The 19,549-nt window shown below is 41.1% G+C and overlaps 3 protein-coding genes across 3 annotated transcripts; 2 read left to right on the top strand and 1 right to left on the bottom strand.

Moving 5' to 3' along the window:
- The first annotated feature begins 3,227 nt into the window (after window positions 1–3,227).
- Window positions 3,228–6,011, top strand: mrpl51 (mitochondrial ribosomal protein L51). The gene is made up of 4 exons (XM_076737324.1): window positions 3,228–3,400; window positions 3,618–3,720; window positions 4,507–4,614; window positions 5,069–6,011. Exons 2-4 carry the CDS (start codon window positions 3,630–3,632, stop codon window positions 5,263–5,265), a joined length of 396 nt encoding a protein of 131 aa, XP_076593439.1. The 5' UTR covers window positions 3,228–3,400; window positions 3,618–3,629; the 3' UTR covers window positions 5,266–6,011.
- Window positions 6,012–6,609: 598 nt separating this feature from the next.
- vamp1b (vesicle associated membrane protein 1b) lies at window positions 6,610–11,801 on the top strand. The gene is made up of 5 exons (XM_076736998.1): window positions 6,610–7,529; window positions 8,446–8,590; window positions 8,948–9,106; window positions 9,611–9,662; window positions 9,820–11,801. Coding segments are annotated over exons 1-5 (375 nt in total). The 5' UTR covers window positions 6,610–7,527; the 3' UTR covers window positions 9,837–11,801.
- Window positions 11,802–12,111: 310 nt separating this feature from the next.
- Window positions 12,112–17,365, bottom strand: tapbpl (TAP binding protein like). Its single transcript, XM_076737539.1, has 8 exons — window positions 17,035–17,365; window positions 16,411–16,623; window positions 16,055–16,324; window positions 15,735–15,935; window positions 15,113–15,280; window positions 14,929–15,032; window positions 14,163–14,388; window positions 12,112–13,451 (listed from the first exon to the last, which is right to left on the bottom strand). Exons 1-8 carry the CDS (start codon window positions 17,081–17,083, stop codon window positions 13,384–13,386), a joined length of 1,299 nt encoding a protein of 432 aa, XP_076593654.1. The 5' UTR covers window positions 17,084–17,365; the 3' UTR covers window positions 12,112–13,383.
- Window positions 17,366–19,549: the final 2,184 nt, after the last annotated feature.

Consider the following 19,549-nt stretch of genomic DNA (forward strand, 5'->3'; position numbering starts at 1 on the left):
CATGTACATACCTGTGAGTGTATACACATATTTATGATTTGGTTCTTCTCAATGCTCATCTGTGCAGTTCCAAAAAACACCTTGCCATATCAATATAAGACAATATAATATATTAAACATACAATATAAGAGATATACATTATCCATCGATCCATCTATGTTCATCGTCTTAGACTACGAGAGCTTGTGAGAGACAAAGATTTGGGTTCCCAATTAAACAATATAAGACACTTGTGACAGACGAAAGCAAAGCTGGTCTTACTGTGATGACTGAAACCTTACAGACAATAAAATGAGGAAAATTAAGAGAGTTCCACCTCATGTTTCAGGTGTTTCTGCATTTTTCAACAAACGAAGAAACTTGTAGAAACTTGGAAACACTAATTAAAAATGGTTTAAAAAGCCTGCTCTAAGATGAAAGCACTGCTTGATAGATAGACGTATAGATAGATACAGATAGATACATAGATGGGTAGATAGATACAGAAAGATATATACAACCGAGAATGTGTGGGTGAAACCACAGAGCTGTTGTTCATGATCTTGTGAAGACTTTTTCCTTGGTAAAAGCCATGTGACTGTTGGGTGAGTGATTCTGTAAGTCTTAAATCTTTTTATCTCGTCCACCTAGAGCTTCAACCTTACATCAAACACTGTGAGCCTTCAAATTTAAATCTCTGTCATATTTGTTTCAGGCTGTGGCTTCAAAAAAAAAAAGAACAATAAACTGTACAAACTGTACTTGTGAAGCTCAGTGTCGGGGGCATGCGTGTGTCACTGATTGTGAGGTGGTCTTTCCTAGAGCTCATGTTTAGTCACCTCCACTGTATCTGAATATGAGGTGAAAATACTGTGAAGGAAAATGCCCCTTGCATGGAAACAGTTCAGCTTTGAGTTTGAGGGAAAGCAGATGATTATGTTAATAAGGATGAGCTTGGAAAATAGTCAAATTGCCTCTGTAGAGGTTCAGCAAGTGAGTAGTTTGTTCCTGTGTCAAGTGCCACTGCATTATGTCAGTTCTTGTCACAATGCATTTTTTCAGCATTAACCCTTAATAAGCAATAAAGCACATGAAATTCTCAGGTGTAAGAGTTTGTGACTTATTGTAAACCCTGTGGCGGTTTAATTTCAATAACTGCTGCGATAATATATAGCAGTATGTATGTGTACGTGATGAAATATAATGTTCCACTGAGCTTTACTGGCAGAGGAAGCAGAGCACAGATAAAGAATGTGGCTCTGCTGAGAAGTTCTTTAATTTTGCTAAGTCAGCATTTTGCTCAGCAGCGTGTTGAGCGCTATATGGAAACATGACTGTGTATCTATGATGCAAAAGCAAAGTGCATCATAACTATTTATTTTGGAAAGAGTTCAGTGAAAAGCACGGCATCTTTTACATGCTTGTCTTTTATTCTCGCTCGCACTCTTCAGCAGGTGCTCCTTTCACCTCCTGCACATATAAATTGATTCATACTCAATCATTTGTATTGTGTTTCTTATTCTATTGTGGTTCCAAAGTATCTCAGCACAGAGGTTTTTGCACATGTAAAGGAAAGTCAAAAGCATTATTTTAATGCAGATTAAACGAAACACACAGCACACTTACAGAAAGACAGTAAGTCTTCTCTGCAGAGGACATTGCAGTGTGGTTTAAGTCACAGCTGGATGGAATCTAATGTTAAAAAAATGTTTTGTCTGGTTTAAATTTCCACGCACACTCGCTGACGTCTTAGCAAAAATGAAATAAAGACAAAGATCAGTTTTGGTGCACTTGTTTCTTTGAAAATGACAAAATATTCCATCCAAGCCTTTATAACAGTAAGACTGAAAGTATCAGTCCGTGTCTGTGCATCTGAATGTTTGTGGTGTGTGTGTGTGTGTGTGTGTGTGTGTGTGTGTGTTTGTGTGTGTGTGTGTGTGTGTGTGTGTGTGTGTGTGTGGGTGTGTGTGTGAAGAGGGAGAGAGAGAGGGTGTAACAGCCTTGATGTCTGCAGGTTTTCATGTTTTTATTCCAGCGAGTGGTTCGATGTCAGTGATTAAAACTGATCAGTCAAATCTGATATTCAACCTAAGAAATTTTCAATTATCCAGCACAAAAACACACTCACACACTCACACACACACACACACACACTCACACACACACACACACACACAAAACCACATAAATGTAACAATAGTGTTCCCACTTTTCTAAAAGTAATAGGATTTAAATGATGATATTGGATCAAAGAGAACTTAATCCAAAAGGGATTACATCCTCCTTTAAGTACACAAGTACTCAAAGCATGATGTAGACACATGTACACAAGATTTTCGTTGTGTAAGGGATCACTTATCTGATTTTCTTTGTCCCTCCCTTTCATAGATAAGCACCAGAACAATGTAAGATAGATATGTGTAACTCCATTACACAATTGGCCATTTTTGTTTTGCTAGCATGCAGAGGAGGCGTGTAACTAAGTAATTTCACTCAAATACTGTACTTAAGTACGCATTTTATGCAAGTTTATATTATAATTGTACAATATTGTGCTATTGTATGACTGACAGCTCCAGCTACAAATTACTTTTCATACCCTTCCTGTCCATGTGCCCTGTATCTGCAGATGTGGTCATTTTCAGTGTGAAGTTCTCTGATAAACTGCAGGGTTAAGCTTTCCTTTGTGGGTTGAGAAAATTCTCAGACATCTTAAGATAAAATAAACGATTTAGGCCCCTTGGATTAGAAGGAAAATGCATTTTTCCACAAAGCTTAAAACAGGCTGTTCTTCTGAGCTCATGGAGGATGCAGGATGCTACAAACATACAATGATCTTATGGAATATGATGTGTTGCTGTAGAATAAACGACCCAGCAGTATTTAAAAATACCTCAAGCATAAACATCCACAGCAGTAAAAAGCAACATACACTTTAATGCAGAAGTAATATTGATTCAAAAACATCATATAAACTAGTAAAACACTGCCAGATATAGTACTTGACATACTTTTACTTTAGTAAAGTTTTGAATGCAGAAGATTTACTTGCAGTGTAGTCGCCTATATATTGCTACTTTTTACTGAAGAAATGCTTCTTCTGTTTCACACTGCAAGCTTGTGGTTCTTTGGTCCTCTGGTACCATTACCTCCCTCTACTGGGTGAAAAAATGCTCGTGAAAAGGTGCAAAGACCGTCAAACGATTGTTTTTGCGCTGCTCTGACGACAATACGGTACTAACGCGTTGCATTGTGGGACACAGAGTAAGATGGACGCGGCCATCAGGACCATGTTGAAGTCTCAATAACTCATAGCTAGTTTTAAGTGTCATATCTCCGCATACGGCCATAATTTCTAGTTTGTTGCACTAATAAGGAAAGATTTAATTGGCACATGACCGCTGCTGGACGTGGACACTGGTAATGCTCATAACTCTTCGTTGCATGTAGCTAATGTTTTAGCTAATGCTAAAGCTAAGGGTCAGTGTAAAGTTATTTGAAAAGCTAACAAAGCTAACGTTGTGTTTGATAGAAAGTAAACGCATTGAACACGCCGTTATTACGCGTTGAATAACCACTTTACGTGAGTAAGATGAATTCCTTTCATGTGATGTTAATAGTTGATGTTTTATTTCAGAAAACGTGAGACATGTCTGTACTGGGAGGATTACTGAAAGCTGGAGCGTCCTTCTGTCAGTCTGCTGGGACTCTGCTCCACACAGCCAGGACCATTTCAACTGGTGAGTTACTGTAGCTCACTGAACATATAGCACAGGCAATAAAACAATTTTCTCTTATGAACTCTGCACAGTGTCCGCAGAATCAGGTCTCTTTCACACATAGAGGACACTTGTCCATGTCAGACATGTTCTCACTTACTGGGAATATGCTGTTTGATTTAGGTGAGGGGTGGAGTACCAGAGACTACGAAGCAGCTACTCTACACACTGGCAGTGTGTAAATACAGCTCCAGGGATAGCTCCCGTGCTGGAAAGGGTATTGCCAAATCTTTATTAGTGGACACATGTCTACCATCACATGGTGTATACCATCATACCACCCAACCCTACTCCAAACGTATTTGCAGGTATACACAAGTAAAGGAGAGTAAACAATAAGACGGAAAATGTGTAACAAGTAAAAAATTAGAAAGTCATAAACATCACGTGAGGTTGTAATGTGCATTAATGAGTTATGTCTGCAATTTACAAATAGTTTCATTATTATTAGTAGTATTATTATTATCATTATTTCAGATAATCAGTTGATCATTTAACATGCCTATTGCAATTTTCCCATAATGTTTTCTAAAACCCAAAAATGTCCAGTTTATAAAAGCAAAACCCTCAATTTTGAGAAGCTGGAACCAGTGAGTATTGAGCAATTCTTAAAAAAAAAAAAAAAAATACTTGTGATTAGTTTTATCTTGATTGATTAAGTAATTCATCTACTAATTGTAGCAACACTAAATGTGCAGAAGATACTGAGGTACTGAGCACTGACATGAAACAATGTGCTTTCTTCAGGAACATGCTGTCAGATCAAGATGCACGCCATCCCTCAGCTGAAGACAGTGGACAGGTGGACAGAGAAGAGGAGCATGTATGGAGTTTATGATAACATAGGCATCTTAGGTAAGTGCCCAGAACCACTTGATGCCCATTTTGTTGGTTTTGTTGAATGAAGTTTTTGGTTGATTGTCTCAGTGTGGAATAAAACTGTTAGGATGTAATATGCAACTATGGATTCAGATGTTTTTTATATCATCTGATTATGTTTCCTTGTTGGTGTAGAGGAATCAGAGAAATAAAGCCTTGTGTTAAGTCATGATATGAATTGCTAGACTTTTTCAGACAGTTTTACTATATGCTCAACTGCAGAAGAAGTCCTTAGCAGACTGTTTGAAAAGATAAATTGTGCATACATGAGGCGAATAAATGCGAGACCACTGAAACACCCCGGCTTTTGATCTGTACCCCAGTTCCCAACTCCTCACCAGCTGTGCTTTGCCCACACTTTGGCTTGCTCTCTCTCCCCTTTATCACACATACACTGTGCACAAACGAATCTTTCCCTTTGTGTCTGCAGGGGACTTCAAAGCTCATCCCAAAGACCTCATTGTGGCTCCCTGCTGGCTGAAGGCTTTCAAAGGCAATGAACTGCAGCGTCTAATTAGAAAGAAGAGGATGGTGGGAGACAGAATGATGACGCTGGACAGACACAACTTGGAGAAGAGGATCCGCTTCCTGTACAGACGCTTCAACCGCACTGGCAAACACCGCTAACATTGAACGATGAGGACTGCTGGAGTCTATCTGTGTGATTACATGCTGTTGAAGTGCTGTATATTGCCATTTTCCCCCAATTTATTATATTCATAAACACTGTGTGCTTTTCAGAGCATCATACTTCCTGTACTTCTGTTTAATGATTAACATATATGATGTAAAGGCCTGAAAATACATTGTAAAAATGGACTGGAAAAGAAGCCTTGTTTTATTACCTCTAACAAACATGAACTCCTTTGCCTCCCAGACAGCGACAAGCAGGTCATATTTGTTCTGTAGCTATAGAAAAAAATGCTATGATTATTTTTCTCTCAGGATAGAGAATCAGCTCCAACCCGCAGAGGTCAAAGGCCAGCAGTGCAGATCATAATGAACATCTCATTCTTAAAAACGGGGCTGTTAATATGCTCCTTTAACAACTTCCAGGAAGACCTTTCACAATATTTCAGAACCTGCCTGCAGGGATTTGCTCCCGTCCAGCCACATGAGCATCAGTGAGGTCAGGCTCTGGTGTTGCTGGTTCCAACCTGCTGTTCCAGTTCATCCTGAAGATGTTGGCTGGGGTTGAGGTCACGGCTCTGTACAGTTCAGTCAAGTCCTTGGATGCAAAACTGGCAAGGTCATTGCCTTTTGAACCTTGCTTTCTGCACAGAGTGGAAAACCTAAGACAGTAGCTTCCAACCTGGAGTCAAGAGGTACATCTGAGTGGTCATGGGGTGATTAAAAAAAGTTGTGTCTGCTGGAAAGTGTGGTTATTTTTTGTGTTTTGTATTAGTCTTTGTTTTTTTATTGTGAGAGATTGGATAGATAACAGCTCATAGACCTGCAACCTGTGACAAGGGATCGTGAGAAGAAGGAAATGCTTTGGTTAAAAGGATCACAAGTTCAAAAAGCTTTGGAAACACTGGGAATGGGTGTAATGTAATTTGTGCTTAATGGAACTAAAGGTCCAAGGCCAAAACACGAATAGAACCCCAGACCAGAAGTGCACAGGAGTAGACAAGGGTGTCCATATACTTTTGGCCACGGATTATATCTGTGCGTTTCTCTCCATAAAGAGGATCATATTTTGTTAGGTTTCACTTTTCTTTCCTCCAAATGGCCATTTTGTCATTAGACTTTCTCCTGTTTTTACTCACTGACTTCCCTCTCTTAATGCACATAGAGTCAAAATGGAAAATAGAGCAGAGGGTGCGTGAAGGAAGGAGTCTGTTCCGAATTAAACGAGAGGAAATGCAAAGGGTAACACTGTACGGGAGCAGTAGGAGGGGGGAAATGGGAGAATCCCAGGCCAGGGAGAAAACAGTCGAGTCAACACTCTGTAGGCATCCACTGTACCGCAGTGTCGTCCTGCCGCCCTATCCGACACCGAGCTGCAGTACTGCAAAGTGTAGGGAGAGAGAGAGAGGAGGGGAGGAGAGGGGAGGGGAGGGGAGGGGAGGGGGGTACCGCACTGTCGTTACGAGTCCAAGTGGAGAAGGCAGGAGGAGAGACGCATTATTGCAGTAGCCTACAGTGCCACAGCACTTCACGGGCGAAACTACCGCACTTCCCACAAGACGCACATCCATCCGCGCAGAGAGAGAGAGAGAGAGAGAGAGAGAGAGAGAGAGGTGGGGGTGACAGAAATCAAAGACAGACAACTGAATTCTCATGACTGGACTTTTTTTTTCCTCCTTAATTTTGAAATTGCAAGCATTCGCCAGTAGCTTTGAGAAGAAGCAACTGAACAACCAGCCAATCAACGCTGCGTCTCAGCATCCAGGAGCAGCTCTATAAGGACGCAGCATCACTTGGTGGAGCTGGAGGCAGCCGCGCAGGAATCTACGCGTCCGTGGATCTCCCTCGAATGGATTATCATTCAGAAGTACTTTTCTCCTGAGCTCGCGTCGCTCTCCTTCACTTCCTGCTCTCCAGTCCGGTCACACAGTGAATTATCGCCCGACCCGTTTACGTGCCTCGGTATTGCGGTACTTTGCTGACGACTTGCAGTATAAATGCACCGCTAGAAGATCGCTTCCACTGCGCCACGAGCCCCCCGCCTCAGTTTACAGTCAGCTCGGCACTTTGATCACTTTGCTGATTGAAAATTTGGACTTTCGTTTGGACCAGTGCCTAGAAATCATCGTCTTTTTTCTTTGATCCTGCTGTTTTTTTGTTTGTTTTTTGTACTTCAGACCCTCCCTCTCCTGCTTCACAGCCCTTCACCCCTCCTCCTCCTCCGCTGCCCGTGAGTCAGTTCAAACAGCTGCATAGAAGATGTGAGTATTAATGCGGCTTTTCTGCTGCGCTCTTTTCATTATAACTGCACGAAAAATCTCTCTCAAGCTGCTCTGAATGAATATATATTCAAACTAGTTTATTTCCTTGCATGTTTTTCCATGCATGTTGGGGGCAGGGGGTCTTAAACTGAACTGCTGCTGAATTTCTTTCAGCTTGATGGATTTTGCTGACGCAAGTAAAATGTTCCGTCACAGCATCACTAAATTATGTATGCAGGGGCTGACTGCTGCCACTCTAAAGCCTGGATAGAGTTATTTTGAGCTTTTTAGTTATTTCACTCCACATACCTAAAGAGAATAATAATATTTTGTTAATGCGTTGTGGTTCAGAGGCTTTCAGTTCACCATCATCACCAGGAACATTCATGTTAAAAAGACTGATGGTTCATGAGGTTAAGACCTTTTTCGTCCTGCTGCAGTGATTTGTATTAACTGTCGGTCAGGCCGGTCAGCGGCTGCTCCCCCCTAGGAGCTTGTTTGCTCAGTTTTAAACCTCCTGTACCCAGTCCCCCCACCCCCTGCTGGATTAACCCGTTCTCTGCACATCACTTTCCAGTCTTACCTCTTCTTCTCAGTCCCACCCAGCTCTCTGTAATCCATCACAAGAACTTCTCCCATCTTTTTTTTCCTCTCCTGCTCCCATTATTCATCCAGTATCTTCCTGGAGAGGATTTTCTGTTTCATTCATTTTCTTGCTCATTCTCTCCTCTTGCCTCCCCCCTTTACGTCCTACCATCTGCATTCCTCGTCCTACATCTCCACTCTCCCCTGCATAATGTGCAGTTTTCTCCTTTGGCTATGCGGAGGCTTTATCTCCCCTCCATTGTGCCTGTTAGTTACTCTTACCATAGATCACTCCTTCACTCCGATCTCACTTCCTTGTGCTTCTTCTCAGGTCTGCCCCAGATGCTGCCCCAGCTGGAGCCCCCGGTGCTCCAGGAGCCCCCGGTGCAGATGGAGCCCCAGGCGGGGGCCCTGCCCCTCCACCCAATACCAGCAGCAACCGCAGGCTACAGCAGACACAGGCCCAAGTCGAGGAGGTGAGCTGGCCCGAGCCAGACTAAGAGTTTGATGTTACAAGCAATGCGTCAGTATTAAAGCAGTTGGTGAGCCACATGACTTAATCATGAAATATCTACAGCGTATGCACAGCGCTTATACTGGACAAACAAGCATGTAAAATGTTTGTTGTTGCTCTCATGTTCTCTGGAAAGGTCTGGTCTTGTTAATATATGACAGTTTCTGTGCATTTTTCAAATGCATTGCATGGTTTATGGTATGGCTGCAGAAAACCCTTTGTCCCCTGTCTCGCTTTCCTTTAACCGTGCTTGTCATCCTCTTTGTCTCTCATCCCCACCACTGCCAAATGCTTTCTCATCCTCGCCACTGCGAGCTAGGTGGTGGATATCATGAGGGTGAACGTGGACAAGGTTTTGGAAAGGGACCAGAAGCTTTCAGAGCTGGATGACAGAGCGGATGCTCTCCAAGCCGGAGCCTCCCAGTTTGAAAGCTGCGCAGCCAAGCTAAAGAACAAGTACTGGTGGAAGAACTGCAAGGTGGGCGCATTAGTGTGGGTCCATTAAACAAATTGTTATTACTGAGTCTGAGTCTGTTAGCATGTGGTGTGGTACGTAGAGGTACGTATGCATATAGAGCTGGAAGAGAATTAAAAATGAAGTGCGAACCAGATCTTCAGCTCCTTTATTTTTAAAGCATCAAACGACTGTTCATGCTGAGGTGTGCTGAGGCGAACACACCGTGTCCATTGTGGGGACGCCGTCATCCTGCTCTCCACACGTTAATCTCTTAATGAGCTGCTGTGGAAGACTGAGCAGATGCTTTGGGGAAAATGGGGAAAAGAGGTCTGTTATTGTACAGTTTTCACTACACAGACTCAGAAATAAGAGGGTGCACAACTGAAGCACAACAAATGCAAAGAGTCTGAAGGGCCTTAAATGGTTTGTTGTTCAGATGTTTCTTTTTGAACTCATAGTCACAGTGCACCTTAACTTTCTTCATCAAAGCATGTCCCACTATAGTAAACTGTTTTCTCCTTGCAGATGATGATCATGATGGGTATCATTGGAGTCATTGTGGTTGGAATAATATTCTGTGAGTAGAAGATCATCTTGATACCTGTTTATGAAATATCTATACAGTAGAGCTCATCCATATAAGGAGAGCTCAGCTGCCTGTTCTCTATTTGATGAAGTGCTCTACTGGCAGATGCAAGAGACTGACTTCCTCCCCCTCTCTCCTTCATTTGCAGTGTACTTCTTCTACTGAGCTCAGCCCATCAATACACATGGATATGGACTTGAGAATGACATGAGAGGGAAGAGAAAAAAAAAAAAGAAACCCAAGCACCCCCTTTTATCCGTCCTCTCCTTCCTCTCATCACAGTCTTCCATCAAACCATCTTGCACTTATACATGACAGTAGTGTTTCTAGGTGTCTCTGCTCTCTTTTGTCCCTCTTTCCCTCCCTTCTTGTTGTTGCTTTCTTCCACCGGTTTGGCGTCAAGTCTCACTCACTCTCTCCCGTCTCTGTACCTCATGTATTATTGAAGGACGCAGCAGGCAGAGTGAAGGAGGGAGAAAGAAAGGGAAGGAGGGAGAGAGAATTCATGTGACACGGGGAACACACGGGGCTCGGCCCTCTGAGCAGAGCTACGGGGGGAAATGTACAATGTACAGAAAGGTGAATGTGTGCAGGGAGACTGAACCAGAGTTTGCTGTCCTTTCTACCCCAGGTACGCCAAAGCTTGTTCATAATACCTTTTTTGAGAGTCTTACATTTGTAAATTGATACTGACATACCCGACTAACACACTCCTTCTGTCACAACTGCTACCATCATTGCTACTTACTAACACAAGGTCATGTTAGATTAAGATTACGAACATTTTTGTTGTATGCGCGTGTGTGTATTTGTGATCCAGAGCATTGTAGCCAGTAGCTTTTTCCATGTTTAGCTGGTAGGCTTTTATTAGTAACCTTTTCATTTCCTTTCCTGTCCAACTTTCTCTCACGTAGTCTCTTATTTTTGCAACGTTCAGTAATGACAGTGAGAGTATAAGGAAAGGAAGAAGTGATTCAGGGAAAGGTAGTATGAGTACTGCAGCATTTCTGTCCTGTATAAATAAAACAAATTTAATTCTGGACTGATTATTGATAAAGTAGTTCTATAACTATGCTTCATTTCACCTTGGTTTTTGTACCTCAGGTGGTGGCATAGTAAGATGCACAGCAAGACAAACAGACAAGCAGCCACTAACAGACAATCTACTGTATACATGAACTGACTGCTCTGACCCAGAGGCAGGTCTCTGAGCTCTGAGGTGGACAGAGTCACAGCCATAGACAGATGAATGTGTAGCGTCACATTTCAAACAGGTACAAATGCCAACTTGTTTGGAAAGTTTTGCAGACAACGTGTCTGTTTGATTGTCGTTTAAGTTGACCTGATCTCCAACAAGCGGGAAAATGGGAAAAAGGACATAATGTAAAAACCCAGAGCCACCTGGCCCTCCCCTCTCCCCCCTCACTCACATAAATACAGACTCACCTGCAATATGGTAATGGCAAAAATGAGGTGTTTCTAACTTGCATGGCAAACGGTGTCCATAGTTTTGCCTCTTTGTGTGACCTGTGTATCTGCCATTTCTGAATCTAACTGCCGATTGTACATTTTCTTTTGTTAGTGGTTTAAAGGACCTGTGTATAATGTCTTTCTGATCTGATAATTACTGCTTATGCAATGCAATGATGCTCAAGAGTTTGCCAAATTTTGTTAATTTCACTTGCTTTTGAGAGAAAAAAAATTATATCCAGAGACTGCAAACAACTGCTACTGTAGTAAACTGTTAAAAACATGTGGTATTGTAGTACACATCTGTCAGATTATGCTCCGGAAAATGTGTTTATAAATTCTTTCAGGTTTTCTGGGGGGGTTGTTGGATATAAAAGAAAAGCAAATTTTCCGCTCTTCGGACTGATTTTGAGAGTTGATAACATTGAGAAAATATGAACAACCTTATGTGCAAAATGCATTGATGCATAATTGTAGCAGTTAGCCATAATTATCTGATGATACTGTGCAACAATATTATCAGGCAATTACCACATGAGATATGAGAACATGTTTTGTGATTTACAACCTGAAAATGCAGTAAGAGATGCAACGGGATTTGCGAAAACAAATGCATGCTTAACACTTTTGCTGATGCCAATAAACAAATCATCAACAGAACTGCGTGCTGACCTTTATGTTTTGACATACTGAGCCAATTTAAACCTTGTTGAAAAAAAAATTCTGCAATTGACTCTTCTTCAAGTGATGCCAGCTTTCTTAAAGCAATATACCGCTTCTGAATGAAAGAGAAACTTCAACAGAGCTTCAGATGTAATTCAAGAAATGTGTCATTAGTGATAATGTCAAATACCATAAACGACGTTACTGGGTCACAAAATCTTTCATTGTGAAACATAAATTACAAGAAGAGTAACGAAATCACACATCACACACAGAAACAAGCAAGAACCAGACATAAAAACACAGGCTACATTTAAATCAGTACCAATGAAAATAGTGCAACAAAAATGCTTTCCAGAAAAGAAACTACAACCCCTTAACATCCAGATTTCCCATCAGTTTACAATCTGCATGGGTTTGCTGCAACTTTGCACTAAAGCTGCGTGAAGTTTACACTGAGTCATTCAAACCCACAACTCCTTTTTATAGCTGCACCACTCCACCAAATGGAAATAGTCTAGATGTCTTGTGCATAATTTTATGCAAACTTTGCCTGCCATACACGAGGTCTTTGGAAATTTTGGAACTTCAGCTATGGACAATGTTTACAGTACATCAGCGGCAAACAAAATCACCACTTTAGAATGATCAGTGGAGCAAAGACAGTGCATATAAGCAGAAACAGTAACAAAGCAAGGATCACCTGGACGACTTCATCCTGTTTGAATCAGATCAGTAATCTCATGTCTCACTGCATGTTCTGTCACTGTTTAACAGCTCACTTCAGTTGTATTTCAGCTGCTTTAAGATGATAAGCTGCAACACTGTAAAACATGTTGACACATTAAAGCAGAAGTAGGTTTGTATACTGACACTCTGAATACTGAACAAGATCAATTATATATTAGACTCCACACACATTAACAAAGTCTGATTTGATATTTTCTTACAAAATAAAATTTGTGTGGACCAACAGTACAAAAGCTGGAGAAGCCGAGGGTTCCTGCTGCCAACACATGCGAGATTTAACGTGATCTTTACTATCTGCAATCTCCAGAGAGTAAAACAGAAACTTTAGTCCTCTGATGAGGTGACATCAAACACACTGGATACTGTGATGGAAGAAAGTTAGTAATGTTTCCCACAGCACTCAACAGGCATAACACATGTCAATAAGTCAGTATTATAGAAATTGCAGTGATAAAAGGTTTTTTTAAAAAAAGGTTCAAAAGCTTAGTTTGTGATTTAAGATGTGGGTCTTATGCCAGATGCTTAGAATCTGATATGTTGCAGGTTACACAAATGCAGCTTCCAATTTTGCTTTCTTCAGCTTCGCATAAACTGTTACCAACAATACTCAACAACAAATTTATAAAGCAAATAAATATACAGCAAAAAATTTAATTACAGTCATTTCCCCCAAATATTTGTATTCTTCAATTCAGCAGAAGGCAAGAAGAGTTAAGAGAAGCAGTGAGAGCTTCTAATGAAGTCAGTAATAACTTACAGACTCACAAATGACACAAAGGATGTTTTTCTAGGCTCAGTTTCAAATCAGGATTATCTACCAGAATATCTCTTATCTCATGACCTGGTAGAAGAAGAGCAGAGTGATGATCAGGAAACCCAGAATGAACCAATAGGAATCTGCAGACCGAAAGACACAGAGAACAGTTCAGGGTTTTTATACAGCGCATTAAGCACAAGATACAAGATACGTCTGTCATTTTTCCAACACACTTCTGAGACAAGAACTAAGCATTGGAAGGACGGCAGTGAAGGGTCGTAATGGGAAGTGAGCGAGGTTTCATCCATGGTGGGTTGGAAAAATGATAGATGCAAAACAAGATACAGTACACAAAAAGTAGTGCATATAAATAATCTCAAGACATAAAAAGCTTCTGTTTAATGTGCAAAATAAACATTATTATTCTGTTTTCTACTGTTTACTCTGGTGAAAAACTTCCTTCTGCTGTGATATGATCCAAAAGATTGTGACTTGACCTAAACTACAGGGTTAGGGTCAAAGCAACTATGTGTTATACTCTAATATTATAGGAAACAGAAACATAACCCCCATAAATCACAACATATCTTCACATATTGTTTTTTATACAGATTAAATTAATGAGACATAACCTGTTTATTAGTGAGCTTTAGATTTTTTTACATTTAGACAGAAACAGGCTAGCTGTTTCCCCCCACTTCCAGTCTGTAGCTTCATATTTTCAGCACAGATATAAGAGTGGTATTGATCTCCTAAATTAACTCTTGGCAGGATAAAGCTTCAAACGATTCCTTCAAAACACAACAACAACAACAACAAAAACAAACAGCCACACATGCAGTAAATCATACCTGGCTGTGGCCCTTCAACCACCAGACTGACGGAGAGAGGAGCGCTCAGGCCCGGGTGGGTCACCCTGCAGGTGATTTTGGTTCCAGGTGAAACAGTGGAGGGCACAGTGAGGTGAGATGACAGGGAATAAGTCCCATCACCGTGCTGCCGATGGCTGGACAGAGAGCCCTGATCTGGAAACACGACAGGCTCTGTGTCTGTCGGAGAGAGGTATGACCACTCCATCTGAAGGGCAGAGGAAAGCGGACAATTATGACCTGTGAATCAATCAACCAATCAAACTTTAATGAGGACTTTTCAGTAGTTTTGTGCCCCTGTATATATTTTTTAACACTTGTCCTATTCTATCTTTATTGTCTTGTTTTTACCTTTATATTATTTGCATATTTTTTTCAAATGATTATTAATTATATGTTTCATGTGTTAGTTTACTGTATTTATTTGCTTCATTAAGACTAGTTATTTATTTAGTTTCCACACTTCTGCTAGTCGTTAAATTTATTAACTTCATATTTTGGTTTATTTAGTAAAAACTGGGCAACACTATAGGTACCTCAGGTTAAATATAATTACCCAAGATTTCTTTGTTTTTTGTTTGCTTGCATGGATGAAGAAAACATTACATGCCTGTAGTGCATCAGTGGAATATATACAAACAGCCTCAACGCTTGAGATTAACACCTGTTGGTCATAGTCAGGCAGGATTATGTATTTCCCATCTCTGTTTAGCATCCACTGTAAGAATATAGTGCACTAGTTAGAGACCTTAGCATCCAGTGGGTAGTATTTAGCGCAGTGGCAGCTCAGTGTCTGGCGTGACGTTGTCTTCAAAACCAGCTTCTCCTCTGAGAGTGAAACATGGGGTGGTTCTGAAACAAAGAGCAACAGAGGAAGAGTTGACAGACCTTCTGTGGATTTTTCTGAATTGAGAGATTAGAGTGAAACTTACGAATAACGTGGAGTTGAATGATCTGCTGGGCATGGAAATGGCCTAAGCTGACAGTGCAGATGTAGGTCCCCTCATCCAAAACCTTCAGCTTGGCCAGGGTCACAGAGGCGTCACCCTCACCGACAACCTGGGCAATATTCATGCTTGAGCCCTTCCTTTCTGCATGCACTGAGGACAAAAAAGACAACAAGGAATTGACAAAAACACCTCAACTCAACCTAATTTCATGAGGCAATATCACCCTAGTTTATGTATTACATTTGATTTTTTTTGCTTATTGTGATGCCTTGTTGTAATGTAATGTTATATCACTGGTGTATGTTTGTTTGTATACTCCAAATATGTAGAGCTAAAGTTTATCATTTTGTTATAACTGCCGCTTGGCAAGGCTGCTTTTGTGACTGTGAAATTTGCAAACACTGTCCTCAAAACCTCACTAAAAATGAGCACTGAGAGTCCGTTTTCTTTTATTTATTCATGAACTTCCTCAGCACTGAAGCCAACTGGCACTAATGTACCATCATCAACACTCTCGGGGGCCACAAAAAGCAGATTTTAAATCCTCCTAAAGACCATAAATAAACCAGAAGAGACCAGGTACACCTGCTCACATATCACTTACCCACTGTGCTCCCTTCTGCATCATCCAACTTTGTCTTCATGTCAAGCACTTTCCGCCCTTTTCCTCTGTGCTGCAGTCGCCATTCAATGCCCACCTCCTGTGCTAAGGGTATCTCCGGCTGTCTGAATCCACAGTTGAGGACAACATCACCTCTAAGAGGTGCAGTTACAGACTTTATGTGGGAAAACACCAGGAATATCACTGAGGTACAGAGAGCAAAGACAACAACAGAGGAAAAAGTAGTGAGATTGATGTTACTGAATGGAAACGATGGAAACAATACAATAAGAATAAGTGAGATATTAAAGTCTGGATCTCACCCTCAGTCAGAAGCGTTCCGGTCTGGCTGAGAGGCAGGCCCAGTTTGTTTTGTATGAGGGTCGACTGGTCCTTTTCCACTGTCAGAGTCTGCAGAATCAGCGCGGTGCTGAACTCAATTCCCTCCACGTTAAGGGACACCATGAAATAAGCTGGATCTGAACTTCCCTGGGATCCACGGGGGGAGTAAAGGCTTATTTCACAAATCACCTCCTGCTCATTGCAGTCTGCATGGAGCAACACATCCACATTGGGGATCTCAGGTGATGTGACTGTCACAGAGGGATGAGAGAAGAAGTTTAACACAGGTTGTGCTTATATTACATCAGCCTTTATCAGCAGAGAAAGCAGGGCAAACCTTTGGCCTCTAACAGGATGGCATCTGGATCAGGGACTGAAGGTGGGACAAACGGAGTGAGCGCCTCAAGTGATTCGTCAGGAGCCACTGTGACGTCTCTTAAGACAAGAGTAGCGGGAGTCCGTGTGAAAAGGGCACCACCACCCATCCCACCCAATCCAGTTCCCTCCTCCACCAGGGTGCAGGAAAGGACCACATCTGCAACCCCATTACCTGAAAAACAAAGGGCAGATACACATCATAACATCATAAGGTAAACAAGCACCAGAAGATTACTGTTAAACAGAAGCAAGAGTAACACTTATTTTATGGGTCCATTATTTCCTCAAAATATGTTGAAAGTTTCCGGGAAATATAACTGAACTTGGTTCAAATTACAGGCAGAAACAGAAACAGTTCTGAGATTTAGTTTGTTTAGTTGTTTAGTCTTTTAAAGCAACTGCTTGTTTCCAGAAGAATTTACTTTGACAAACTGCTTCATTTAAACCCAAGTAAATATTCATTCATCATCCATTTAATACGCAAAGCTTTTTCCTTCGTATGTGCTGAACTGCAAGCAGTTTGCACTGCTACTTTTACAGCCACCAGCCTGCGTCAATATATACCCAAGATGAATGCTCTTACCACAAACGCACGTCAGGAAGCATCCAAGCACAACTACTTCAATCATCATCGTGGAGTCCGGTTTCCGTGTTCTTAGCGTTGTAGGCAAAGTTTAACGTTAAAACAACATGATAAAGATAAATAACTGCTGAGAACTTAAACGCACCGCCACTACTTTCACTTTTGATTTCAACAACTACGTGGAACAACAGATCATAATGTCACTACACGCGTGTTAAAGCCTTTTCTTCATCCCAGTGATGTCCACGTTGCAGTTGTATAGCAGCGATAGATATAATTTAACCTAATATTAAACTCTTGAGGTACCACATGAGCCGTCTCGCCGTCGGGAGCATGCGCGAAGGGCAGCCGTGAAGGAGTGAAAGCGAAAGCGAGCAGACAGGCTCGTCCAATGACGGAGCAGCAGGGCGCGAATCATGGGTCACTGGAAACAAGCGCTCAAGTCCGTCTGTCAGTGGATCAAGTTTACATTTTTAATATAAAGCAATTAAGGTCTCTATATAAACTATTTTTAAGCCGTTTGAGATAAGAGAGCGCCTAGAAATGTGTACATCATCATCAATGTCTATATTTCTATTAATGAAAGCAAAGTCTTGGACATCTTTGTCCATATAAGATACATGTACCTATACTTTGGCTAGAATAGAACACCTTAAAATGTGTACGTCATCATCAATATCTATATTTTGTATATGAGATCTAAATGTTGGCCCTCTATATTCATATTTAAGATATATGTACTTATATTTTGCTCTCTATCTTTATATTGAGACCATTTACTACATTTATCACCTTGTGTGTTATCTCACTATTAGCACTGACATCCTTGGTCTGAGATGACTGAAGTCGCAAATAACCTACTGAAGTGGCATATCGGCGTGTTCAGAATTTCACTGGCTATTTGAGTCATCAGCCATCTGAAAAATCGGTTGCAATTGGCTCAACCTGTAGATGGAAGAAGAGAAGGAGGCCCATCTGTTCTACTATTATAGCTTAAACAGCCTGAACTGACCAAATAAAGACAAAACCTAAGCTGCACACAAAGGGGAACCTATATACTGGCTGATCAGGCCATTTGTGAGACAAAGGAGACAACAAAAACAAACTTTCTCAACTAGACTACAAATAAAACAAAACAGGATGACTAGTCTGTCAGTCGGAATATTTTACACATCAACATAAAAAAAAACAAGAAAAACCCTGCTATAACTGAAAGAAATGGAGAAAATCCCAAACTAAACCTCCTAAATCCCCGCTGATGCTGCAGGCATGTGGTACAGTTCAATTGGCCGCTTCCTGTATTTATCAGCTCTGTTCAAGCAGCCACATCCAGTGATGGTCAGATGAAGCTTCTTGAAGCCTTCTGGCCAAATGGTTCACAATAAGATTCATTTCTCGAGGCTTCATGTGCTCACAAACCCCCCCCTGCTGGTCAAAGACTGTTAAACAGCCAGATATATTACAGGTAATTTTATCAATTTGTAATATACTCAAGACTGTCCTCTATTTTTGTTTAGTGTATTATTGGTATGTAGCATGACAATACAATGGAATTTATAATTATTTGTCAAATGTTTATCAATAAATAATTTTGTCAACGTTTCAATAACTCATAATGACAGGGGAACAATTGTTTTCACACTGTTGTAGTGTTTTAACAAGATAAGGGGCAGTTGATGTGCCTGTGAACATGAGGAGGGCAGTGAATTTGATCGTGCAACTTAAGGACTTCATTCATTTTTATTCGGAAACAAAATATGGGCTGGGTCCAGCCACATTCCCCTCATTATTTTCATGCAAAGCACGAAAATGCCTCAGCATGGATGAGGTGTTGTTGTTGTACCCCAGTTCTTTAGCACACAACAAACACTTCACCTTAGATTAAAAGAAAAGACAGAGAAAAATATAGTGCATTGCATAACAAACATAAAACATATGTAATAATGTTATGTAATAATGTTCCCACGCGGGGGAAACTTTCTCTTTCTCACAGGCTCCATCAAAATAAGCAGCAGTATAACAAAATGCACCTCTGTGTCACAAACTAACCAACAAATCGGCAACACTAACCCACAAAGTGTGAGCGGATCCATTGCGGTATACATGTTCATAAATCGCGCCGATACTCGAACCAATTCCTGAACCAACGACGCTTGGAACGTCATCAGTGACGTCACTTGCCCCAAACGACACAAGCGTCGATACGCGCTTCACCAAACACTTCCGGGAATTCGGTAGGACCCGTCACTAGCCACGTCTTTTGCTCGGTCTGGCCTGATGTCCCTACAGTAGCAGCCGCACCCTCAACACTGGTAATTCAAAAGTCAAACTGTTTGAACTTAAGGCAAACTAAACTGACAAAATGCAATGACTGCTCGGCAGGTAACTAAATGTGCGCGCTGCAAATAGAAACTAGCGTACAGTCAGCTTATACTAAATAAATATGTATGTGTCCTATGAAAAACAGCTGTGTCATCCTCTATGTGTTTGCTGTCTGCGTGTGCAATGTGGATGT

Source organism: Chaetodon auriga, chromosome 8 (assembly GCF_051107435.1).
Source record: "Chaetodon auriga isolate fChaAug3 chromosome 8, fChaAug3.hap1, whole genome shotgun sequence".
Lineage (NCBI taxonomy): Eukaryota > Metazoa > Chordata > Actinopteri > Chaetodontiformes > Chaetodontidae > Chaetodon > Chaetodon auriga.

Excerpts from the sequence above, each read along its gene's own strand:
- vamp1b (XM_076736998.1), top strand. Across the intron at positions 8,591-8,947 it reads CACAGGCCCAAGTCGAGGAG|GTGGTGGATATCATGAGGGT; the intron begins GTGAGCTGGCCC and ends ACTGCGAGCTAG. Across the intron at positions 9,107-9,610 it reads ACTGGTGGAAGAACTGCAAG|ATGATGATCATGATGGGTAT; the intron begins GTGGGCGCATTA and ends TTCTCCTTGCAG.
- tapbpl (XM_076737539.1), bottom strand. The coding sequence starts at position 17,083 with ATGATGATTGAAGTAGTTGTGCTTGGATGCTTCCTGACGTGCGTTTGT. Across the intron at positions 16,624-17,034 it reads CTTCCTGACGTGCGTTTGTG|GTAATGGGGTTGCAGATGTG; the intron begins GTAAGAGCATTC and ends TTTGTTTTTCAG. Across the intron at positions 14,389-14,928 it reads ACTACCCACTGGATGCTAAG|ATGGAGTGGTCATACCTCTC; the intron begins GTCTCTAACTAG and ends TCTGCCCTTCAG.
- mrpl51 (XM_076737324.1), top strand. The coding sequence starts at position 3,630 with ATGTCTGTACTGGGAGGATTACTGAAAGCTGGAGCGTCCTTCTGTCAG. Across the intron at positions 3,721-4,506 it reads AGCCAGGACCATTTCAACTG|GAACATGCTGTCAGATCAAG; the intron begins GTGAGTTACTGT and ends TGCTTTCTTCAG. Across the intron at positions 4,615-5,068 it reads TGATAACATAGGCATCTTAG|GGGACTTCAAAGCTCATCCC; the intron begins GTAAGTGCCCAG and ends TTGTGTCTGCAG.